Genomic DNA, 26,556 nt, shown 5'->3' with positions numbered 1-26,556 from the left:
CTCACACGAGTTGGAAGGGACCTTAGAGATCATTGAGTCCAACCCCTGGGATTCGAGCCTCCTGTGTAGCAGAGCGGCACTTCTACCACTTGCGCCACAGGGGGGATTCAAACCCGGGCCTCCGTTGTTGCAAAGCGGCATTCCTACCACTGCGCCACCGGGGCAAACCGTGCTTATCCCTTCGCTTCTTCCTCGTTTTTTATTCTTAAGTAAAAATTGGGATTTAAAAAAACAAATAAATCCATAACACGTTAACATTTCCTTCGTAAGAGCTCAGGAGCCTTCTTTAACAGAAAGGTGAGCACATCAACGTGAAACCTGCTAATTTTAAAATAAAAGATGGCAATAAAATTGTGAAAATTGGAGGAAAGTTGGTGGGTTTGCTTTTTTTCTTTTCCCCTAAAGGCAATATGGCAATATATAGCACCTGTTACACAGAAGGTATGCAAATACCAAGAGAGAAAAATGAAAGTAAAGGCAAGAAAAACACGCACTTATTTTCCCATTAGTAATGATAAAATTAGCACCTCTAACACCAGCAATAAAGAAGATAACATTTCTCATGGAAATGAATGAATTATTCTGGCAAAGGTTGGTCACAGTTTTCCAGAATAATTGCTATAGGAAGTAGAAAGAATGAAAAAATCTTATTTGGCGTCATTTTAGCCTGACAGAATCAAAGATGAGCAAACAAAAGGAGAATGTTATGGCTGAAAAGTTTGGAGTTTTCTAAATCATTTTTTTCTCCCTCATCCAAAGTTAAGTCTTACAGTCTCATAGTCTCGTGCAGGTTGGAAGGGGCCTTAGAGATCATCGAGTCCAACCCCCGGGATTTGAGCCTCGTGTGTAGCAGAGCAGCACTTCTGCCACTTGCGCCACAGGGGGATTCAAACCCAGGCCTACCGGTGTTGCAAAGCGGCATTCCTACCACTGCGCCACCGGAGGCGCCCTAATGGCAGTCCTTAGGGATCTCTTTTCTTGATAAGGCACTCCTCACTGCATTTAAGGCTTAAAAACAATAATAAGTAAGAACAAATCAAAAGGCAGACATCCATTTATTAAGGAGCATAAGCTGATGGTTCTGGTACTTCATAATCTGCTTTTTAAGAGCACCCAGGACAGCTCTGCAGAGGAACCTCCACAGCTGTGCACTGGAGCTCTCTCCTATCATGTTCACTTTCCATCATAGGCTATAAAACACTGCAAGGAAAAGATCCCACACCATGGGCTTTAGGCAAGGCCAATGAGAAGCACACCACCACCCCAACACCATTGAAACCACTGACAAGATACGAAGGGCGGGGAAAAAGAATACAGCAACATACAGAATAACAAAGATACAATGGTAAGAAAGGTAACAGATTCGACTTGGTTGTATGGAGAAGAGGGGAAAATAGAAAGGTAACACTTCAGTGAAGAAACAGAAGAATGGATTTACTCAGCACATGAGTAGGAGAACAGAAATTGGCTCTAAGACATCATCAAAATAGTTTCTAATTTTTTTGTTCAGCTTTCTTTGAAGTCTGACAACAATGCAGGGATATCACCAGCAATTTACAAGCCAGTTTTTAATAAGAATAACATCAGTTAAACAGAAATAAGTCATTTTGTAAGAAAATTATGTATTAGTCATACACATACCAATGAAACAAGTATTTTCATTGAATATTGCTAGAACTATGATACGCAGCTTTACACCCAATTCTGCTGTCTGCCTAAGATCAGGTCTCAAAAACAGAGTTCAACCTACAAAGTTGGTGGCTGTCAATAATTAAGTCATCAGATTGTTGCAATTGTGTTAATAAAACTCTGATGACCGAATTCTCAGATTCATCACTTGCATTTCTGAACTTTCCCTGCCTCTTTAAACTACTTCTGGAGCAGAACCACCTTTCATTTTTCATTTCTTTTCCTACCTGCACATGAGTAAGTTATTCCACACATTCCTTTTGGATGTGATCACAATTTAGTTTCCTGTACTTTCTCTTCTCAAGGCTGGAGTTTTGATGAGAAGTTTGGGTGGACCTCGATGTCTTACAACAGAGCCTCACAGAGCCTCTGATACAGCACAGGGCTTTTAGAACAACTACAGATGAATTTCAACTTTTGAAAAGCTGTGAGTTTCCATGTACATCTGCACATACTTAGATGTATGGTGCAGAATGCTCCAAAGAAATACGACCACGAAGATTAAAGCAGTACTTAGTTTTAATAACAGTATTTTGTAACGTTATGAGATCTGTTTGATTGCCCTTCTAAGCCTTTAATTTATCTGCAGCAATGACAGTACTAAATGACTTTGGCCAGACAACTGTAATAACAAGAACCATCAAGTCCCACTGCAGTCAAACATGCAGAAATACTTGGGTATGAATTCCAGCTTTGGCATCACCTACTTGACAAGTGGTCTACAACTACTGAAACTTATTTGTGGAAGAGTCCTTGCCAAATTCTGGAAAACTGACTGTATTGTTTTTGGCACAGCTCCCCCATCCCCAAAAGCCAGTTATTTTGTGCTTAAATCCATATGCTTCAGGTACAAAAAGAAAAAAAAAAGAAAAAGCCAGTGCATATACACCCCTCATTGACTGAGGAATCAGATTATTCACAATAAATAGTCAACCAGTCCACTTCTACCACCTTTTAATGTGGTCTAATAGCGATAGGACAAGGGGGAATTTCTTTAAATCAAAAGAGAGGAAATCTAGGGGAGATGCTAGGATGACTTTTTTTTTTCTCAGAGGGTGGTGAGGCACTGGGCACAGGATGCCAAGAGAAGCTGTGGATGCTCCATCCCTGGAGACGTTCAAGGCCACACTGGATGGGGCCCCAGGCAGCTCCATCAGGTGGGTGGGGATCCTGCCCACAGCAGGGATTAGGAACTACGTGATCTTTAAGGTCTCTTCCAACCCAATCCATTCTATGATTCTGTCTACTTCTATCTATGCCTAACTTCAGAGGAAAGATTCTTTTCTACGACTGTATTGACAGCGGAGTCTAATCTTGTGTAAACCTGTCACTTCTGCTTACTAAAGATATCAGAAAGCAGCAAAACTTCAGCTCCTTCAAGCTGAAAAGCTTCAGTAAGGCTTTCATAGTACCTCCTGCATATTCCTATATCAGCTCTCCAGCCTGACAATGCAAGTGTACTATATTTGTCAAAATTACTGTTATTGTATCAAACATGAGTCTGATTACGGCAAGTTTTGTATTACTTCCTTGAAAATAACATGTTGAGGAGAACCCCAGTGCCTCAGAGTGACAGCCTGGAGGAGGATTCTTTGAAGAAGTTCTTTTTGTGACTGAGAAGCGAATCGCACCCAGTCTAGAACAGTAATACAGGCACATGCAAAAGGCATATCATGGTGCGATCCCCCTTTGTATAACTCTCTGGCCTTTCTTCTTCCCTTCCTCACCTGAAGCATAACTTCTAATGAGAAAACATGCTGATGTCACACTAAATATCCTTAAACATAACTATCTTTCCTGGAACTACTTTTCCCCACAGTGACTTCTATGTGATCTTTCCAAGCAGATCCCTGAACAGGCCGAAGTCTTTTCTCCTCCAACCCAGGGTCTCGATTATTTTGCCCTCTTTTCTCAGGACCCTGAATGCATTCACCTCATTGCCAAGACAAGTAAGGCTGCCCCGACCTGCATCCCTGCATGCAATGCCTCTTTGTTTGTGGCTGTGAGGTCCAGCAGACCTCTCCATGTCCATCTTCACCTGGGTTAGGAAGCTGTCACTGATGTACATCAAAAGCCTCCTGGACTGCACTGCTCATATCCTCCCGACTTGTCCCTCTAGCAGATAAGAGGGTGGGTAAAGTAAGGGCTAAGGCTCCTTTCACTCACATGAAGAGGACCTCACCTACCTCGTGTAGTGGCTTGTAGCAGACATACAAATACAACATTTCCCACATTGCTCTGCTTGCTATCTTTGATCCTCTCCAGTCCCACAGCGAGGCTCCGCTGCTCTCCCATACAAAGGCAACCTCTGCTTGCCATCTGGCTGGTTCTTCCTGCACAGCCTGTATCCAACCACAGAGCAGCAGCTCCTGCTGCGTTCCTGTGGTCCCAGCGACATTGCAGCCCTGCAGCTGTGCACAGATCACCAGTTCCTTCAATTTGTTCCATACACCGAATGTGGGTGTGCAGGCACTTTGGAGACACATTCAGTTGTAACATCAAACCATAAAAACCTATGAGAGCTTTCCCTTCAACACATACAGAGCCGCATCAAAACCCAAGGCAATTAAGTAGTGCTGTGTGATTGAACTGACTTCCAAACATGACTTTTGGTCTCCTGTTAATGAGCTTTAACATCAGCTACTCACCACTAGAAAGCACATGACTTGCAAAATCTATGTGAATTGTGCTGACAGTTCATAGGTAGTCAGGCATAGTGACCTTACACTCCACCAGCCATGTGTTGGCAGCCCCCAAAGCATTTCAGTTCAACTTCTTTCCCAAAACATAAGCACAAATCAAAAATAAACATTAAAAAGTGTGGAAAAAAACCACTAAACTTATCCATGGTGACTCAGTGTATTAATGTAAAAATTACATCACTTACCAGAGGGGCAAATACGTGTAAAACACAGCAGTACAATGCAAAGCTACTTACCATAATTTAATAAATACATTGATGTTAGTTGTGGATTTCAGACTACAGCAGTTTCCAGCGTGCTGATTTAAGAACAGCACCATATCATTAATTTTTCCTTCTCTCAGGCAAATTAGATACTTTCAGGAGGAAAAAAAGAAAGCCAGAATGTTACAGAAATACAGGAGGCTCCCTTAAGTGCAGCTTAAGAAAATGGCTGCCAAAGTAAGGAAGCTGCTTGCAGAGGCAAGAAAAAGATGCACACCAAAGGGAAAGGAAGCTCACATTAATATTTCTGTTCTGAAAACAAAGTAATAATTTCCTATAGCATAAGGAAAAAAAAAAAAAAGAATAAGGCAAAGTGGGCATTGGCTCACTTACAAACTGAGAAAGCAAGCACATGCACTTGCATCCAGAGGTCATGTTACTAATACTAAACCCCGAAGTATTATGCCTCAACTGTTTGGGGTGGGGTTTCAGACGTTATCGGGGTAAGTGAAAGGTCCAGAAACAAATGGTCCTTCAGCACAGCCCTCAGCTCCCAGGAGATGCTACACAGGGAGCTTTATTACTAACAGCCCACAGGGACACACCCAGACTGCTCAGAGCCTGAATGCTTAATGGCAGTAACAGATCCTGCTTGGTGCGTGCAGGGGAAGCTTTGGGCTGTAGCCCCCCCCCAGCTGCTGGAGCTTGGTGGGTGCTGCCCTCATCCACAGCTCACCATGCCCTTCACCATCCAGGCAGCAGCCATTCTGACCTGCTGGGATGGCTGTGAACAAGCGTGGATATAATCATTTCTTCAGCTTCAGCAACTGCTGCTAGCATGCTCCCAGAAAAAAACAAGAGCCTAGAGTGCAGCTGATCTAATGCAACCACTGGACTGCTCCTGTTCAAGTGAGGAATCCAGTGCTTGGGCCCCTCCTCCATCACCTTCAGCAAAGCAGAGGGATAACTGCACTGATGTGACAGCTCTCCCCCTGCCATCCAACAGTGAAAGCCACCAGCACACACTAAACCACAGGAGGCAGCCTTCGTACTCAGCACACACTATGTTACTGAGGGCAAGGCTTTTAACTCACCTTAAAAGATCACTGCTTCCTGCAGCCATTGCTCTCAGTACATTGGCCAGGAAATTAAACAAATTAAAGAAATGAACTGAAGAACAGTCACAGAATCACAGAATGACCCGGGCTGGAAGGGACCTCAAGGATCATGTAGTTCCAACCCCCTGCCTGGCAGGGCCACCAAACATACACAGTCAAACCCACACAGGCTACAAAGTAATAAATGTCAAGTCAGGAATCTAAGATGCAACATTCAAAGCATGTAACAAATTTGTCACTTGAAACGTGTGCGCAGATTGCTGTTTACAAAGCTTTGTAGTTCTAAATCTGCCTTTCAGCACCTGTCTAGTAATACAAAGTACTGGTATATACAATATACTGGTATAAAATAAAGCAGGCTTCAAAAAACCAGCACAAGTGAACTTTGAAAGCAACGTTTAAGTTGCACAGAAAGTTACGTTGCCATTTTATCGAGGATTTAAACTTGTGCATAGTGAGAAAAGTGCAGCCACAACATAAAAAGTACTATCCGGCTTTTTAAATGTTACCAATGCAGCTCCACAAGCCAACCAATACACATTCATCTCTTGATATAATGGAAAGAATCATTAGACACTGTGTGAAGTTGCTTCTTATTAAAAGCATGCTTGAACTGTAAGAAATAAAACAGATCTCACCTCCACGTCGCTGAGCTCCAGAAAATAAAGCATCAGCTTCTGTAGGCAAGAAGTCCTGGCCAGGTAATTCACGCCTGAAGGCCCTTTCACTGCCACAAGAACGCAGCCAAAAGCCAAAGTCCTGCCCTGCACCCTAATTATATCCCTCGCCTCACAACTCCCCAGACCAGCTGCACAAATCAGCCCTGGGAATCGGTTTTGCTGAGCCCTAACCCCAGACAGAGAACAGGCTGAGCCGGATTTCAGGAGCAGCCCTTCAAAGTATCACAGTCTCGTGTGGGTTGGAAGGGACCTTAGAGATCATCGAGTCCAACCCCCAGGATTCAAGCCTCTGTGTAGCAGAGCGGCACTTCTACCACTTGCGCCACAGGGGGATTCGAACCCGGGCTTCTGTTGTTGCAAAGTGGCATTCCTACCACTGCGTCACCGGGGCACACAGCCCTTGCTTCTATATAGGATGAATGACTGGGCAACTGTGCTCCTCAACACAAATTGAATCCAAAATGGCAACCAGCTACTTTCTTCTGAGTCACCGGTGAAGCAGTAAGTGGAGAAAAGCACAACACCTAGCAAAACAATCCATCTTTATCATTGGTTTTGCCTATGTTTTCCTCTCTTGAGGCCAGCCTACTACACGAAGATCATTAGAGCATAACAATGTGCAAAAGAGACATCTTGATCTTGAGTGTACAGAAGGAACATTCCATGCCACGGAAAACAAAATAACTCTGATAAGCTCCAGCTTTTGAAAGCGCTTTCAAGGAAGGGCTGAGAGTAAACACGAGAGTGCTCCAGTTTCAAAGTTCTTCCTCCCACCATTGTCTATACCTACTGCAACAATGAAAATGGAAGCCTTCAGAAGGCACGCCAACCAGAAGTAGGAACAGCAGCAAATCCAACCCAATAACAACCAACCTTTTTAGCCTTCTGTAATCTGTAGATGACCGTTCTCCCTACCCTCTGTTATGAAGGTACTGAGGCTTATACAACACAGCTGGCTTCACTAAATCAGCCCACAGCCAAATCAATTGATAGATGGGCTGTAGACGATACACAGTCCCAACTGCAGGCAAACATGCAGCTGATTCGAAACCAAAGCGAGTTTCTCCCTTCTGGGCAAGCAGCATAGGATTGTCATCAGTCAGAGGCCAAAAACAAACAAACAAACACACAAACCAAATGCAAAATATTATTTGATAAATCATTGGACATCACCTTTCAAATCTCACTAACAGGGAAGGCATAAGAGCAAATTAAATAAGAGAGAACCTCTTGGGATTTTAATGTCAAATCATGCCGCCCTGATCTACAGTCTTGCTGAAGTCGCTGGTCATAGGCACACAGTCTGATGACCATCACATCAAGCAGAGAAAGGACACACGCTCACTGAGAACGGCTCCTGCTCTCCCTCAGTGCTAGGAGGGACAAAGGACAAAGGCTGGATAGTGCTCACCCCTGTTTAAACACACAGTTACTGTCTGCAAAGCATAACATGGGAGCCTCAAGGACTATTCTGTGACAGTTAATCAGAAGAAGGCAGCATTTTTTCTTAATATGGTTACAACAGCTCATCAAACGCAGTAATGGCAGATTTCCTAAGCGTTCTAAGGCAAGCTGCAACTTCTTAAGTTCCAGGCTGGCATCTCATTGCGATGGATAGTCGGAAGGGTGATGATATCTTCACTGAAGCAACTGGCACGGGATAAAGTTGCAAATACTCTGTCAGCAAACACACACCTCGCTTCTGCGGCACCGAACACTCCTCAGGAATTACGGCTGTACCATGACTTCATCCTCCGTGAGCAAAAGAAGAGAAGAGTCCCCGGGCCCCGAGCACCAAGCGGGCGGCGGAACCGCCCAGCCCGCCCGCCGGGCTGCGGCAGCGAAGCGGAGCCGGGGACAAAGCGCGGCCCCGCCCGCCGTCACCCTCAGCCAGCCCGGACCCGCAGCCTCTCCCCTCGGCTCGCCGACCACCGAAGCGCTCCCGGCGGCGCTCCCCGCACTACGACGCGGCGAGGCCGGGCGGCCCCGGGGGCTCCGAGCGAGGGGAAGGCGGCGCCCGGCCCGCTGCTCCAGCCGCCGCCGCCCAGACGCGCCCACAGCACGACGAAGCCGCTGCGCTGCCCACCCAGAGCGGTTCCCACTGGAGAGCAGGGACCCTCCTGGCCGCCCCCCGCCGCTGCCCCTCACCTTCCAGCCCTTCCATGGCGCGTCCCGACCACCAGCGCCCAACCCAGCCCCGATCCGCCGCCGCTGCTGTGGCAACGCCGCCACCTCCCGGCCCGCTAACATCCGCCGCTCCCATTGGGCGGGCGGAGCGGGAGGGACGGACCTCACCGCCCCTCAGGGCCGAGCCGCGGGGCTGGGAGTGTGGTGGGTGGCTGCCTTCCGCTCGGCAGAGAAAGACCTGGGGGTCCTGATGGACGAAAGACTCAACATGAGCCAGCAGTGCGCTCTGGCAGCCCCGAAAGCAAATGGGATCCTGGGCTCCATCAGGAGAGGAGTGGCCAGCAGGGATAGGGAGGTGATTGTCCCTCTCTGCTCTTGTGAGGCCCCATCTGGAGTACTGTGTCCAGGTGTGGAGCCCTCAGTACAAAAAAGATATGGAGATTTTGGAAAGGGTCCAGAGGAGGGCCATGAAAATGATCAGGGGGCTGGAGCACCTCCCCTATGAGGACAGGCTGAGGGAGTTGGGTTTGTTCAGCTTGGAGAAGAGAAGGTTGCGGGGTGACCTCATTGCAGCCTTTCAGTACCTGAAGGGAACTTACTCCCAGGAAGGGAGTAAACTCTTCGAAAGGGCTGACAATAGCAGGACTAGGGGAAATGGATCCAAGTTGAAGGAGGGAAGATTTAGGTTGGATGTTAGGGGGAAGTTCTTCACTAGGAGAGTGGTTAGGCCCTGGAACAGGCTGCCCAGGGAGGTTGTGGATGCCCCGTCCTTGGAGGTGTTCAAGACCAGGTTGGACGGGGCCCTGGGCAACCTGATCTAGTAAATGTGTATGTTTGGTGGCCCTGCCAGGCAGGGGGGTTGGAACTACATGATCCTTGAGGTCCCTTCCAACCCAGGTCATTCTGTGATTCTGTGTAATACACCTTTAAGAATTGGAAGGCCGTAATGAGATCTCCCCAGAGTCTTCTCCAGACTGGACAAGCCCAAGTCCTCAGCTTGTCTTTGTAGGAGAGGTACTCCAGCCCTCTGATCTTTCTCATGGCCCTTCTCTGGAATCTCTTTACATGTTTCACATGTTGAGAGCCTGGAAATGGATGCAGTACTCCATATGGAACCTCCAAAGGTCAGACTAGTGTGGGACAATCAACTCTCTACCCCTGCTAGTCATCCCTCCTTGATGCAGCCTGGAATACAGTTGGCCTTCCAGGCTGCAAGCACACACTGCTGACTCATGTTATGTTTTCAATCAACCACGATACACAAGTCCTTCTCAGCAGGGCTGCTCTTAAGTTCTTCTCCCAGTCTGTATGCATATCTAGGATTGCCTGGACCAAAGTTCAACATCTTGCACTCAGCCTTTTTGAACCTCTCTAGGTTTACTAGAACCTTTTGAGTTTGTCAGGGTCCCTCAGGTTGGCATCCCTTCCTTCACCCTTATCAACTGTACTACTCAGTTTGGTGTCATCTGCAAGCTTACAAAGGGTGCACCCAATGCCATCGCCTGTGTCATTGATAAAGATGTTGAAGAGCACTGGTTCCAAGACAGATCCCTGGGGGACACTACTCATCACTGACTTCCATCTGGGCATAGATCCAGGGACAACAACCCTCTGCCTGTGGTATTCCAACCAGTTCTTTATCCACAGAGAGTCTCTCATGCTACAAGATCACACCTGAGTAAGGCCTGGTTTTAGGAAAACAATACCACTAAACTGTTGGTGACTATGCTTTTGTGGTGCTGTTTACCAGAGCTCTTTTTGATCTGTTAAACCTTCATTGTTATAGCAACAAGAGCCTTTCAGTTACTTTTTAGGATTACTTTTTAAGCTCCTTTACTTGTCTTGGTGGTCACAAACAGCTAATAAAATTTCTCAGTGTAAACAAAAATACATTTTACCAAAATTATTTCTGTCTTATCTGTGCACTTTGAAATCATGGCTCTGTTTCTTCTAGATAAACCAGTTGATCTCTATTTCCTTGTGTATGGAATCACTGTTACAATCATAGTACAACTGAAAATGTAACTCAAAGCAAAACAAGTAAGTAAAACTGAAATTTGACCTGAGACTGTGAGCATGCTATGCTCTCTGCATTGCCTTAGCATAGGACAAATAGATCTAAGTGCTGCATGCCCTACACTCAGCATGTAAACCATGACAAGTATATGTTTAAATCATCCACTGAGTCAAATATTTTGAAGGTGTGTGGTAACTCTAGATACAGAGTTTCTGGGTAGTTCAGAACCATGCTGAAAATGCATTTCAAATTTGCCTTTGATCTGTGGAGCCCACAGATCATGAAACCATGACACTCATGTTGTAAAATTACAGGCCCTGGCAGAAGGAGGCTGTTTGCCACTATGTTGCAGAGTCCTAACCTTTGCAAACTGTCCATTAAATCTTTGACATGAAACTTAAATGAGCCAAGGTTTGTTATAGCTGCCAAATGCTGTCTGCTTACCTAGCCATGAGGGTAGCAAATAGAGGTTGACTTTCTTTTATGGTATTTCCATACTTGGACTGAAAATTCATAAACAGAGGCTGAGGATAATTTAATCTTTCAGCAGACAAATCCTTTATAATGAAACCATAAGCACAACTTTTATCCTGTGTTTGCAGCACAGTGAGTAGTTTGTATTAGAAGATCATTTGGCTTGGTTTGGTTTCTTGCTTCTCTTTGAAAATTGTGTTAATTTTTATTAGAAACCAGAGCAGAAGATAAATTAATCTCACCCACTTTTAAGGGTCTGCAACACAGTGAGCTGTGCTAATTGTCAGATTTCCCATTATAGTCAATAGGAATTTGTTTCCATAGATGATGCATTCTGTGGGATAAAGGTGAGATCAACCTTTCCAAACACACTGCCTATTTCAGGATGAGATGAATCAGAGCCTAACCTCCAGCCAGGGGAAGAATTAGACTTACTAACTCTTCACTAACTACAAAGTGAAGAGTTATTAGTGCCAGGTGACCAACTCAGAAGTAGACAACACCCACATTAGGGTAGTCAAATCCTACCCTACATCAGACTGGATCCTGTACTCTTAAATAGATGTGCTGCTTAGTTTTGCTCTGCTGAGGTACCACTGACTGTCTCATTTCATTACTCATCTGTGAAGTGAAGGACATAAGAGGTGGCTTACAAAGCTAGTAGGACAGTGGCTGTTCTGCAGCAAAGCTAAATGATCCTCCTGTCTCCTGTGGCTGGTGTATGAACATCTGTTGTGCAAATGTGCACACAGACAGCATATCTTTAAGAATGACCAATGCTGGGTCTTTCAATTGTTGTAAATATACTCTATTATCATTGTTACTATACCACACTCATAATTTCATCTTATTTACATATTGGAACAACAACAACAAACAAGCAACCAAACTTATACTGCTTTGCTCTAGACTATCTTCTCCAAAAGCAATTCTGCGACGTTTCTGTTACATTTGGGATTTCCTTTCCAAATTATATGCATTAATTCATATTTAACAGAATCACAGAATCAGAGAATCATAGGGGTTGGAAGGGACCTCTAGAGATCATTGAGTCCAAAGCTCCTGCTGAAGCAGGTTCCCTAGAGAAGGTTGCATAGGAAAACATCCAAGTGGGTTTTGAGTATCTCTAGAGAAGGGCACTACACAACTTCTCTGGGCAGACTGTTCCAGTGCTCTGTCACCCTCAGAGTAAAGAAGTTTTTCCTACCGTTTAGCATGCAGTCAGAATCTTTAACTATCTCTCGCTGATAATCTTACAGTATCCCCTAGAGTTCTTCACCTCTGATGGGACTATTTGTACTAATGAATCTTAGATTACATTTGCTATGCTATTGTAAGCTTGTAGGCACCCAGTCTATATTTAGCTCCTTTTCCATATCAGCTGTTTTGCAGGGGCAGCAATGACAGGAATTTTTGCCTCTAGACAGTAACACAGTCTGAACACTTTCAGTTCAGTTTCTTTGGTATCTCTGAGAAGGAAGAAGGAAACATGGCCCTAAGTGCAGTGGTCACATTTTCCCCACTCACCTATTATTAGAAGAGTTGAAATGTAAACACTGGCATAGACACAACTACACCTGACCAAATTCCAGGTGGAATTCCAAAGGAGGTGAGGAGTTGCACCGCAGTCATCTCAAACATCAGGCAGGAATATAAAGGTACCCTCTTAGCTTCAGAGTCAGCTTCCAGAAAGGCTTAGGTGTCTCTCAGAAGGCTGTATTTTCAATAGAGCTTCTCAGTTTTAGCTGGAGTAAAAGAGGGGCCACCTGTCGGGGAGGAGAAGTTCTGATCTTGTGACAAATTATGAAGGCCCAACTACCCCACCAACGGTGGGCATAGAAACAAGTTACAGCTTAGTCTTTGGTTGCATTAGGCAACGTTTTCTAAAGTGACAATAGACTTGGAATTTTGGTCTGAGGTTTGAAATGGTCCTGAATTTCAAAATCCAAATCTTTCTGTTATAGCCTGCTGAGTCCTTCCTGTTGTGGAAGAACTAGAGAACCATATACACAAGTCCCAAGTATGTTACTGTATGTGAGATTGCCACTTTCCTTGTGCATAGTGCTCAAGGAACTCCAGCTCTTTCTTGTGTGCAAGCCCTATTTCCCTACTTATCATGCAACTTCTTGTATGATAGAGATAATTGGATTATGATGATCTCAAAGGCGCATATTGATCACAATAAATTTAGTAAAATGCAATGGGAATGTGACTCTTACCCTTATTCACTTGGCCAGCAGTTACCCAAGGTAAAGAAGGCTCCATGAAATAGACCGTAAACTTTTAAATTGTTTAGGCAGGCCAGCAGGACTTGTGGAATAAATATATATGCATATTTTAATATAGAAGATCATCTAAACTGAAGAATTCAAAAATCATTAGTTACTTTAGAAAGTGACTAAAGAGTTCTGGGATCCAGAATTTGGTAATGCGTTGTCCTAGATCTTTGCAAACCTGTGCGAAACCTTCATTCGAGTCAGAAGAATCACAAAAGGTCTAAGTCTTGTAAAATGATCAGAATTCCATTAACATTTCAAATGCTTCCCTCCACCGTTTAAATCCTTGTCATAATGACTAAGATCTTTATAGAAAATCAAAACCTGTTCTCTATCTTTCATCTTAATAATGAACATTGGATAAAGTAGGATTTCCCTGAGTGGCATTTTAATTAATACACTTTGCACTAATACTAGCTACTGGGAATTCAGATATGCTTGCACAGGGGGAGTTTAAAATTTAAATATTCCTAATAAGTTTTTTCTTACAATTAACACTAATTGAGGACTACAGACAAGAATGATTACTTTCCTACTGAAATAATTCCTCAGTTGAATGACTATAAGAGTGTCTTTTGTTCTTCTTTTGTGGGTTATAGACCTGATTTATATTCAGGCCTGGTGTGTCGTGATTTTCCTATCAATCTTTTTAGCAGCCTAGCTTTTTGCTTTTCTTTTTCAGTACACATTATAGTTTTGCTGTGAGACTCCCAGTTTAAATGGAACAAGACCAGAGGCCACAAAGAACAGTGTTGAGCTGTACCTGAGTGAACAGATTTTGCTTGTGAAAAGCTCAAACATGAATTGCTTAGTGTATAATGCTGAGCCCAAACTGGCTGTGTTAGAGCAAAGGAGACGTAATAATGCCCAAAACACCAATAAAACGATAAACACGCTAGTTTAAATTCTAGCATGCCATGCTGTTAGATATGTTTTGTCAAGCTAGAGGAGGAGTCCAGGGATTGTGACTTAGTATCTGAGTATATGATTTTTCAATTGGACAATAAACAACAAAATAAAAGTTGTTTTGGTTTTTGTTTGTTTGTTTGTTTTTCTATCAGACACTCTGTTGCTGGAGTAGTGCTTTACCTTCTTAATCTTTAAACCATTGCAACCACTGAACCCAGCTTTCCTCTTATAACCACCATTTCTCAGCTCTTCTTTCTGACCTCTTCCTTGTGCTGGTCCAAGTGCTGCTGTACTCAAGTGGGTTGGGAGTTTATCTAGTCAGGGCTGGGTAAATGATATTTGGCCCTCATCTGATCTGCTTATCTTTATGGTTCCCTGTGTGATTACATGAACTGTGCCATCACAGGCAGGGTGGCTGCATCAAAACCAGAATGGGTAGCCAGCAAAAAGCCTGCAGGTTTCTCATCTCTTAACTCTGACAACACATATCCTTTCTGATCTCTTATTTTAAGGACATAGCCCTTCCTTGTTAAAATGCTCCATCTTTTTTCAATCCTGAAGCATGAAAAACAAAGAACTTAAGATACAGTCCTGTGTGTAGGATTGATTGGGCTGTGCTGCCTCTAAAATGTTATAGGAAACGTTACCAAATCCATTACACAAATCCCATAGGACTAAGTTTGTATTTTTAATGAGCTCAAATCCTTTCATGGCTTTGTAGCAGCCATTTTAAAACCAGAAGGACCAAAATGAGGAAAGTAGACATTCCCATTTCTTGCTTCTCAGTCTGGCTAAAATATGAAATGTTGGGTGTTCTTCCTTGTGCTTCCAAGAAATCCTGACACTTTGCTCTTCCAGGTATATTAATATTTAGAGACTGTACCTAAGTAACAGCAGTGGAAAGTGCTGAACTGTTTGAACAGCGGGAAGTTTTGAAGAAATAGGTTTCCCAAAATGTGCTTCCGTTGGACATGCTCTCCTGTCAACCTTTGCCTACTCCTGAGAGTGCCATTAGAGCAGAAAGGAGAAAGCAGAGCTCCAGATGAGAGTGAGACCAAAACCTTGGTGTTCAGAGTTGTGGTTCAGGACATGGAGTCAGTGTCCTCTTGCTATCTGATAACAGCTTTCTTCCACCTAAGGTCTGCTTGTGGTGTCTGTAAAGCTGGAATTGTAAAGTCCATGCTTCAGAACTGAAGAAACACGAGGTTCTTTAAGTTCTTTACTTTCACAGTGCTTATGTTTTACATATTTGCTTATATTTTCTCCTGTTAAACAGAATAATAGAATCATAGAATCACCAAGGTTGGAAAAGACCTAAAACATCATCCAGTCCAACCATTCACCTATTACTAATAGCTCCCATTAAACCATGTCCCTCAACACAACATCCAGTTATTCCTTGAACATCCCCAGGGTCGGTGACTCCACCACCTCCCTGGGCAGTCCATTCCAGTGCCTGACCACCCTTTCTGAGAAGTGATATTTCCTAATGTCCAGCCTGAATCTCCCCTACCGCAGCTTGAAACCATTCCCTCTAGTCCTATCACTAATGACACGAGAGAAGAGGCTGACCCCCAGCTCACATTGCAGCTCACTCCCTCACTTCCCCAGCTGCACCTTTCTACCTGGAGGAGCCGTTTTTGGTTTGCAAGTGCCATGGCTCAAACTGCAGTAATTCCAGATGTAGGCATTGAACATAACATTCTAGTCTCTACATTTTCATGTTGAACTTTATAATGACATGATATACCCCCTTTTTGTGTATAACCACTTCTATAAAAGTCTCACTAGAGAGGCAGCTGAAGTTTTACAGACTGCGGTAGTTCCACTGTTTACTTATTGCTATATAAATTGGCATTTGCAACCTATATAACAAACACCATGTTGGGGTGTTTTTTAGTTTTCACAGCTCTACTAGCAGGGTAGTTCTTAGAAAATGAGTAGGAAAATCGGAGCACAGGATATATAAGCCAGACACTGACTTCTGGTAAATCTCCTGCAGCATTTGTGTTTTATTTCCAACACACTGCCACATCTGAGTTTGTTTTAGGACATGGTCTTGTTTTCTAAGGCATGGCACAAGCCAAAACAGAGATTACCTAGAAGCAGAACAATACTATAGAGCTGATTTAATAAAGTCATTTGATATGAGTTTAATAGGGTTTGATATGAGTTTAAAGGCTTTTCTGTCCTCTGGGTACTTCTTGCAGTTTTCTGTCTCAGAATGTGATCTCATGATTCTTCTATTCTTAGACAAAAACCTACAGACAGTTTATGCAGTGCCACAGCTTAGCACCTTGTGCTATGTGCCTAAATTTACACATTTTGAATTCTATTTGGTCATGTGTATTCACAGACTTGGTTGTAAAAATTCTTCTTAAAACAAAATATTTTTACACAGCACTTAGGCAAAGAAAGAAAAACTTAAAACCAATAGTCTAAAAGTATGCTGAATTTCATCTAACCCAAATGCCATTTTGGGTGACAGTCCCACACTATTGGTGGTATTGGATTGATTTCATCCAACAACTTGTCTGTGGCATACTTCAATTTTAGTCATAAAGATCAGTAACCAAAGGGACTCACGCCAACAGAAAATAATTATCATATTATTTTCCTAAGTACTTTTTGTCATTTGATCAAACTGTACGATTTGCAATTGCAAAAATCTTTGGTTAATTGATTCATGGGTGAGTATTTTATTGCACCTAGCTCAATGTTTCAGTCTGTCTGGATAAATATGAAATTTCATACTGATTTAAGAGAGCTACAAATAATGGTCTTGAAACTGAAATCAACTGAAGATTCCTGTTTTTTGCCTATGCTGTAAGACACACTGAAGTAAGCTGATGAGGTAAGCTGGACACTGGGGGGTATTGGGATCATTGGGGGTAACTGGGGGCATTGGAGTTTCTATGGGGACACTATGGGACATGGGGGTCTCTAAAGTATTCAGCCTAAGAAAAGTATTTGGATGTAGAAGCTATTTGTTACAACAACAGTGGCCTGCAGCTAAGGAGATTCTTTTATCACAACTGTTACTGAAGCTAGCAGTGTAAGACTTGGAAAGGGGAAGGAAAATCACACAAAATGTCACATGCAGAATTATGAGTTGTGAGACTGTTTTCCGTGACACCCGTTCTGTGTCCTGGCATCATAATCACCTTACTGTTTGCGTAGAAAAAGCTGGATACTTGTAAAATAAATATAAATAAAGTGCGTTTGACAGTCATTTAATCTGAGGAACTGAAGATTTTGAGAAAGCAACCTTACATGTGGATTATAAATCCTTCAGTGACCGAAGTATGGTCGGCTGGATTGTTTTTGTTTTTATTCTTATACCACTTTCACGTCATTTTTAAGGAATTTGTTGATTTTAAACACGATTCAATTATTTTTACCGAAAAATAAATATATATATAACATATGGATAAGGTAAAATTGGCAGGACAAAATTCCTCTAATCTTCACTTGTGTGAAGTGCCACTGTGAAATTACACCTCAAAGTACCCAACTTCTTGTGTCTGTCCAGTGTCAGATGTAAAAGCGCCACATGTGGTTGGGATACGTGGTGGCTGTCTGGCCAGGCTTTGGAAGCTAAGGCTATTTGTACTTCAGATAATTGTATCATTAATTCCATTTCAAACTGTGTGCAGTACATTTAGACATACTTGGAATTTTGCTTAGGGCATGGTGGATTAGTCATTGTAGAACGAGTCCTGTTGGTGTTCTTACAAGTCAGCAGTCTGCACACCTGCTGAGTTTATCCTTCAGCCCATACTTAAGTGTAGGTACATCCTACCTACTTGCCAGCCCTACAGTACCAAGGCATCTCCAGGTTTGATGCCTTGTATCAAACAAGTCCGGGGCAGGGTCTGGACAACTTGCACTAGCATTTCCATGTCAGAGATACAGCGTCTTTTGAGTGAATAGATTTCCCTACATTCAGACTCCATATCTGTTCTAGTGATAGTCCAGAAAAACATTTTCCAATAACTTGATCCTTGGACCTTGGATTTGAACTACTACTTTAGCTTTTTTCAATCCTATGTTTCTATGTAAGTCCTCCACAAAATTCTTAAAAGTCATTTCCATCTGCTGTGCTTAACCATCCATTATCTTAATCAGTCATCTCTTGTGTATTTTATCCTATACTTGAGTGTGTGGCATTCAGTTAATATGCTTGCTGAGGGCTGAGATGCCTGTCATGTACCTATATGGATGCTATAATGACAGATGGATATCTATGGGGATATGTAACCTGGATGTAGATCAGCAGGCAGTATTCTACTTTGTGCAAGAATTTGCAGGAGCTCGGTGTTTTTATTTGCAATATGAATTCAGGCATCTACATATAACTCTTGAAATGATGTATGCACACCCTTCAATGCAAATTCTACTCATCTTTCATTTTTCCTCCCCTCCCCTCCCCTCTGCTGCTTCCCCTTCCCTCTGTGGTCTGAAAAGCCTCTCTTCTGGATGATAATAAAATCAGATGTACTGAAGACAGCACTTGACCTTAGAAGATATGAATAGAAATCACATTGTCTCTGGTAGAGGAATTAGTATACAAGACCTTCTACTTTATTCTTCTCACTAAAAAAAAAAACAGCAGTGAAGGTGAAGTAGAGAGGTGGCATCACTCAGTTTCATGGACCTGTTAGTCATCAGGGTGAGTCTGTTGTAAGGATAAAACTTGGAGGCACGTAGATGTCTGTTGCTGATACATACCCTTACATTAATTTAATTACTTACCATATATTAAACGCATACAATGACGTATTTTTTTCCCTTCTGGAGATAACTCAATGTTCCTATTCAGCTGAGAATTTTATGAGAAAGTCTATTAGATTAATTAATCTAATTAACATGGAAAAAAGATATACCTCAGCATATTAAATGATAATTGTAATTATTGATTAGTAGTTGTAACAGTAACAATAATTATCATTTAATATACTGAAGTATAATAGTATGATACCAAGTTGATTATTAGTTGTAGCAAGAATCATCATAGAACAGCTTGGGTTGGAAGGGACCTTAAGGACCACCCAGTTCCAACCCCCTGCCACAGGCAGGGCTGCCACCCACCAGCTCAGGTTGTCCAGGGCCCCATCCAGCTTGGCCTTGGACTCCTCCAGGTTTGGGACACTGACAGCTTCTCTGGGCATCCTGGGCCAGTGCCTCACCAATCTCTGAGTAAAGAATTTCCTCCTAAAATCTCATCTAATTTCCCCTCTTTTATTTTGATACCATTCCCCCTTGTCATATTGCTATAAGACTTGCTTGGTCTTCTAAACTCTAAGAACAATGTGCTATTTTGAGGTTCTGCCATATGGCTGCCACTCTGCAAAAAAATACTGATATAGTTATATGTTTGTGTACAGAACTGAGTTCTGAAATATCTTTTTGCACCATTCTGCTGAAGAGGTATATTTGGAGTAAAGACATTTTGCACAAAGGGAACACCATTCCATTGTTTGACACACACAACCTTCCCCCACGTGAAGTAGCAATTATACAGTGAGGGCTCCCTAGAAGTGTACATCTATACAGAGATCTGAATCTTGTTAAAATATGAAGCTGATTTACAGCATGGGCTTGATGCAGAAATAATAGGGTAAGGTTGATCCCTACTGTCAACTCTGTAATATTTGCTTCAGGACTATTACTTTGGAATTACATCCTAGGAAGGGAAAGCTGAATTTGCCCCAGCAGTCCTACGCCTACTCAAGGACAAAGTATTGTAAAGAGATGGAGCCAAGGAAAATTCCCACTTGTGATTCTCCTTTTTCCTAAAATGACCAGTCAATGTCAACGTCCAACTTCATCAGTATCACTATCAATAGTCATAGCTTCATGGTATTGTTGCATACGTATGCTCCTATTTGTATGCATACCACACACACCTGTCCTTTAAACACAGTCAGCTTTATAAGCTCTGTTACTTTTTTTTCCTGTCTCTTTGAAGTCTGTATTCTTATGGGAGAATGGATCTTTATTTAGAAGAAAGTCTTGGCTAAGTATTTGTTCAGAATACTATAGAAGCAACTTGCTGGCTTGGGAAAGAAATAACTAGTGATTCCATAGATTTTTTTCCCTCTGTCTTAATAAAAATTTCCAACATTTTGTTCCTCCAGTTGTATGTTTGTCTTGATAGAAGATGTTTCTGGGTTTAGCGTGAGCTAGGAACACCATACATGAAAATGCATGTTTATTTTGGAAAAGATAACCTAGGATAGGGAAGATAACTAAAAGTTTCAAAAGCAGCTGGTCTTCAGTGGCCTTTCCTAAAATCATCCTGGAATATTAATGCTAGCATGAAATTTGCTTCTAGATGACTCTGGGGTTGGTTGGATAGTTATACTCTGTGAGTTTCTTGTTATTGTAATTGTTGGAGAGAAAATTATGCTTCTGATCAGTAGTGGTTTATTATCTCTCCTTTGAGATCTGAAGAGTTCATAAATGTTTGTCTCTGTTTACAGGGAGGACACAGCTATGGCAACTCTGTCCTCTGACAATGCCCAGAGTAACTGTGGACTTTGTACACAAAAGTAGTGCCGATAGAAGCCATGCTGAGGGCTGAGCTCCGTGATCTCACAGAGAACAGCACAAGGGGTGCTTCAGGCCTGCTTGTCCGGGATGTGTATCTCTCCCTTTGGTTTGGGGCTACCTTTCTGTTCTCTGATTTAACTACTCATATTAAGCATATAAATCCCTTTGAATACTTTCCTTTGAAGATGAGTTCATCCAAGCAGCTCTTTTTACTTCTTTTTCCTTGAAGAAAAGTACCAGTGTAGTTTTGGACCCATTGTCAGGTAATCCAGTGGTTAAGGCACTCACCTGGGAGAAGGCAAGGCCTTTCAGTTCTTTGTTTTGCAGGGGGGGGAAATCTTTAAAAGGAGGGCTTGGAAGTGCCAGAATAGTTTCTTGCTCAGAAAGCAGATGATGGAGATTCAAAGCCTCTGCAAAGTAGAGGATTTATTCTGAGCCTTTGATGTTACCTTTGGGGTCGAAGCTTTAAGACTGGAAGGAAAGGTTAACTTTCATTTTTCCACGTGTAAGCTTCAAGGCCTATGCTACACCTTCACTTAATGTAGAGTGCATTTGTACTTCCTACTGGTGCAGCCTGACAGACTGGTTCATAGAAATCACAGATTTCAAAGCCTAAGCTGTCAAACTACAACACAAAAGCTTTTAAGACAAAATTACTTACTTTCCTGTAATTTATCTGCAATATCTTTGTCACATTGTACACGCCAGCTTGCCATTACATCTCCATAATAGAGAAGTCATCAAACATACACCTTTGAATTAAGCAGTTTATTTATTTGAATGAAGACAGAAATAACCTCAGCCTGCCTGTACTGGTTAAGTGTTAATGAGTTCTGCTTTTCCTATTGCTGAAATTGAAAAAATAATGACTGAATTGCCATGTGATTGTAGTGGGTGTATGAGAAAGCCTTTTTAATTTCTTAACTAAAATAGGCCAAAACTGGCTAGTGTTTTAAGCATTAAGCCAGTGTCTCAAACTCAATGTATTGAAAGTCTTCAGAAATTGGCAGAACAAACTCAACATAGTTACCCTACAATATATTCAAGAAAGGAAACTATGGCTTTCCCTCCCCTTGTTTAGAGATTCAAGTGAGCGGGAGATCTCTGAGCCCAAGAGAAATCTTTTACATTAAGGGACGTATGAAATTGTAATACAGATTTACATGTGACATGAACTGTAAAAAAAGAATAGAACTTTGAGGTATTTCAATAGTTCGTGGACTTCTGGGCCTTAAAGAAAATGAAAAAAATAGTGAAGTAATTATAGACCTGCCTTTGTAATTCTCCATCAAGGAAGATGCTGGGACAGGATCTGTGGTTTTCAGGTAAAGAAAAAGTGTAATACAACACTGTATCACAGATTGCTCTGGAAACATCAACTGGAGCATCACAACCTACCAGATATTCAAGACCCACCTGGACGCCTACCTGTGCGACCTGGTATAGGGACCTGCTTTGGCAGGGGGGTTGGACTCGATGATCTCTAAAGGTCCCTTCCAACCCCTACAATTCTGTGATTCTGTGTGAAAAGAAGTTACTGAAAATAGAAGCCAATTTACAGCACAACAAACCATTTTGATGTTTCGTGTTTCTTACAGTGTTCTAAATAAGCCACAGGGAGAAGAGAGAAAGACACAGTTCTGAAGGTTCTGGGAACGGCAGAGAGAAATGGCAATGTAGGGTAGGTAGCCAGAGAAAGAAAAGAGAATCAGCCTATTAATATGTATAAAATATATTTTGATAAAAACATACTAGATTATATGCAGCTATATTGAATGCTAAATACTGTGTTCAGTCCCCAGAACCACCACTGATCTAATTAGTTATGATAGTTTTGTGTTGAATTAGCCTCGCAGCCCCATTCAGGTCTAAAAATAGAAAAGAATATGGTGGAAAATGGAAAGGAAATCTGTTTCAAGATGACATACATCTTCCTCCCCCTTCTGCCATAGAAATGCAGGGAAATTTCATGTGAAATATGCTACTGTTCTCACGACCCTTTCCACTTTCAAGTTCCTACCCATTACCTCTGAAGGTTTAAAAGCAGAGCCTTGTAGCTGCCTGTAGCTGCCCATTACTTCTGGAGGCTTGTAAGTGGCAGTGGTTGTTATGTGCAATAATAATAAGGATGCTGCAGTGAGCAGGCTCCAGATGCCTCTTACCAAGGATATCAAAGTGCTTTTTTTAGCCCCTTGCATGACTGCTCAGATGGGTGCCCTTTTTGGGTTCTGCTTTCATTATATCTTCCAGGATTTATTTATTTTCCCGGCCCAGTACATTGATATGTATTGAGGAGTATTTTCTGTGTGCTTATCAACAGCCACTGCATTGCAAGTCATTTAGTGTCCAGTCCTTCAAAGCCCTTAAAAAAAATGTGTTGCTTTTGTAGAACATACTGAGCACAGATGGATGTGGCTGTGGGCAGCCTGGTCTGATGGTTGGCAACCCTGCCCACAGTACAGGGGATTGAAACAAGATGATCTTTAAGGTCCTTTTCAAGTCAGGCCATTCTATGATTCTGTGATTCTATAGGTTACCTATTATTTGTGTGTTGGTTGTGTGCTAAAACTCAAAGTACTGACTTGCTTCTTTCCTAGCCTGCAGTTATCAGCTCAGCTCTTCTCATTTACCCATGCTCAGCATTCCTGTCAAAAGTGTTCTAGCAAATGGGAATATCTACTGCATAGTCTTAATTGCTCTAAAGAAGTAAAAGAAATGGAGAAAGAATAAAAATCTGGGAGACAGAAGCTTCGACTTTTAAAAGTTTTCTGAATTCACAACGCATGGATAGCAATCACTGAAGTGTTTCAGAGAAACAGAAAAATGCTTTAAAGAAAAGAGCCTGAATATCTCATGGGGGGAAGCAGGGATGGATGGACAAAAGCTTGTGGGCTCTTGGGAAGACACTGACTGGTCTCACGGGTGGCTGAGATGAAAGCAGGTCTCCTGCCATCAAACATTGATAGAAATATTATGCTGCGATGCATCTGTCCAAGATTGGCATCAAAATAAATGATAGTAAGATTGTCGTGATGGAATAAATAACTCACTTCATCTTTTGAAATGATGGTGTCTTTACAGAAATACAGTCCAGGCTGGGTGGAGCTTTGAGCAACCTGGTCTATAGGGAGGTAGCCCTGGCTATAGCAGGGGGTTGGAAATAGATTATCTTCAGTGTCCCTTCCAACCCAGTCCATTCCTTGATCCTATGATTCTATGAGACAGCTAATCATGGAATCATAGAATTACCCAGGTTGGAAAAGATCTCGAAGATCATCAAGTCCAACCACAGCCTAACCAGTACCCTAACTCTAACAACCCTCTGCTAAATCATATCCCTGGGCACCACATCCAAACCGCTCTTAAACACATCCAGGGACAGTGACTCAACAACCTCCCTGGGGAATCTATTCCAGTGCTTAACAACACTTTCTGTANCACATCCAAACGGCTCTTAAACACAACCAGGGATGGCGATACAACCACCTCCCTGGGGATCCTATTCCAGTGCTTAGCTACCCTTTCTGTAAAGAAGTGTTTCCTAACATCCAACCTAAACTTGCCCTGGCACAACTTGAGGCCATTTCCCCTCGTCCTGTTACTTGTCACCAGTGAGAAGAGGCCTGCCCCACTCTCACTGTAAGCACCTTTCAGATATTGGAAGAGAGCAATAAGGTCTCCCCTCAGCCTCCTTTTCCCCAGACTAAACAGCCCCAGCTTCCTTAGCCTCTCCTAATAGGGCTTATTTTCTAAACCCTTCACAAGCCTTGTTGCCCTAATACTGCACTTCTGCTTTCCGTTCATCAGTAGGAATCAGCTGCAGGAGCTGCTGTACAAACCCAGGTTTATTTCCAGCACTTTTGAAAATTTTCTTTGTGTGGTAGGGATGCAGATCCTGGACAAGCTCTGAAAAATGATGGGTATTTAATGAGATGAAGGATGAAAGCCAAACCTATAAATCAAGCATGTAGAAGATGCGCTTCCATTACTTTGCTCTCATAATTAAAAGAAAGAAAAAAAGTTCTCAACACATTAATCTTGCCAGGTTCAGCATGGCTGTTCGGATCTGTTTCTGTCGGTGTAAGTGCTGATCCCGCTATTTATAATACTACCCAGTGCCACCAGGAGGTGTCCGTGTGCTGTTTACTGGTTATTTTCTGGGGCACTTGGGTTCTTAAATCATTTTGTTGGGGGGGAGGTTCTGTAACAACAGAACAGTGGTAGAAGTTCATGTAGAATCTTCATTATTAAACAGTGTTGGTGTTTCACTACTGAACAAAGGAGGATGTCATAGCTGTGTTTGGAGGGAGAGCTTAATTCTTTCCCTGGGTAAGAGTGATTATAGATGGAAAATACCTACTAAGTCATCCATCTTTTCTCCCTTACAGCATGCACTGTTCTCTGAAATACACTGTATAATGCATCGAGGATATCATTCTGTTGCTAGGGAAATGATGACTGTAATGAGATGTTACACAGTCTGCATTTTGACTGCACTGCAGGATCAAAGATAAGGCTGTAGAAATGAAGATCTTAGCAGGAAACACCCAAGTTGTGTCTTATCTGCACTCACGTGTAACTTCCCAGTTAAAAGTGAAAAGATGAATGTGTACTATGCAAAGCTAAATATCACAACCTTGTTATCTTGCACCTCCCCCCCCCCTCCTATTTGGTCTGTGATATTTAACTGAAGCATTTCTTTTGTATTTTCAGTATGAACATAGGGATAAAATATGGGGAGATCCATAATGACTGGTAGGACATTACAAATAACTACAAGACTTTCTATACAGCACACTTACCTAAAGCAATGCCAACATTTATTACCATTTGGGATTCTCAAGCATACATCAGAGTGAATAGTAAGTATGTTTTCATTTGAACAGGAGATAGGTAAAAATAATTAGTTGATAAAATATGATCAGCCATGCATGGTGACACACTGTTGCCAGAGGTTCAGATCTATTTGATAGGGTCCTTTGAAAACAGGATCCAGCCAAGAGTTAACATCTCACTGAGGATATGGCTTTCAGGCACCCCAAATAAAGCAGCAGCCCCTGCAGCTCCCCACCAACTCCTCCTTTCCTGAGTTTATTTATACTCTTGGTCTTTTCTATGTGCCTGTAACAGTAACACCATCCACCAACACTTTCCATGGCTCATCCAGGAGTTGTTAGTGGATTCCCACCAGAAATGGAAATACCAGGAAGTTTCTGAGTAGTTCCCAGCCCCAATGCTGTTTGATTGATAAATAGAATGATTAAAGGAGCAGATAGGTATCACTATTGTACAAGTCACTACAATCACGGGCAACACTGCAGGCTTGGGGCAGAGTGGCTGGAAAGCAAAGTGGCAGAAAAGGATCTATGGGTGTTCATTGACAGCTGGGTGAATCTGAGCCCAGCAGTGTGCCCAGGTGGCCAAGAATGCCAACAGCACCCTGTCTTATATCAGAAATACATTGCGAACAGGAGAAGGGAGGTGATCATCCCCCAGTATATCCTCAGGGCCGCACCTTGAGCACCGTATCCACTTTTGGGCCCCTCACTAGAAGAAAGACATCGAGGCCCTGGAATGTGTCCAGAGAAGGGCAATGAAACTGGTGAGGGGTCTGGAGCACAGGCCTTATGGGGAGTGGCTGAGGGAACTGGGATTGTTCAGTGTGGAGAAGGAGATGCTCAGGGCAGATTATATCACTCCCTGAAACACCCTGAATGAAGGTTGTGGTGAGATGGGGCTTGGCCTCTTCTCCAAAGGAAAAGTGATAGGATGAAAAGTAATGGCCTTAAATTGAACCAGGGGAAGT

General features: G+C 42.6%; 1 protein-coding gene across 4 annotated transcripts in view; it reads right to left on the bottom strand.

Annotated features, from left to right (window-relative positions):
• Window positions 1-8,670, bottom strand: part of ZC2HC1A (zinc finger C2HC-type containing 1A) — a 33,571-nt gene extending 24,901 nt beyond the window's left edge. For all 4 annotated transcript variants that reach the window (XM_015855868.2, XM_015855869.2, XM_015855870.2 and 1 more), the window contains exon 1: window positions 8,541-8,670. In XM_015855868.2, coding sequence (XP_015711354.2) covers window positions 8,541-8,655 — 115 coding nt within the window. In that variant the 5' untranslated portion in view covers window positions 8,656-8,670. The remainder of the gene's footprint in view (window positions 1-8,540) is intronic.
• Between the last annotated feature and the right edge of the window lie 17,886 nt (window positions 8,671-26,556).

The sequence above is a fragment of the Coturnix japonica genome, chromosome 2, assembly GCF_001577835.2.
Source record: "Coturnix japonica isolate 7356 chromosome 2, Coturnix japonica 2.1, whole genome shotgun sequence".
Taxonomy (NCBI): Eukaryota; Metazoa; Chordata; class Aves; order Galliformes; family Phasianidae; genus Coturnix; species Coturnix japonica.
The sequence above is the reverse complement of the archived record's forward strand: the minus strand, read 5'-3'. Positions and strand labels throughout refer to the sequence as shown.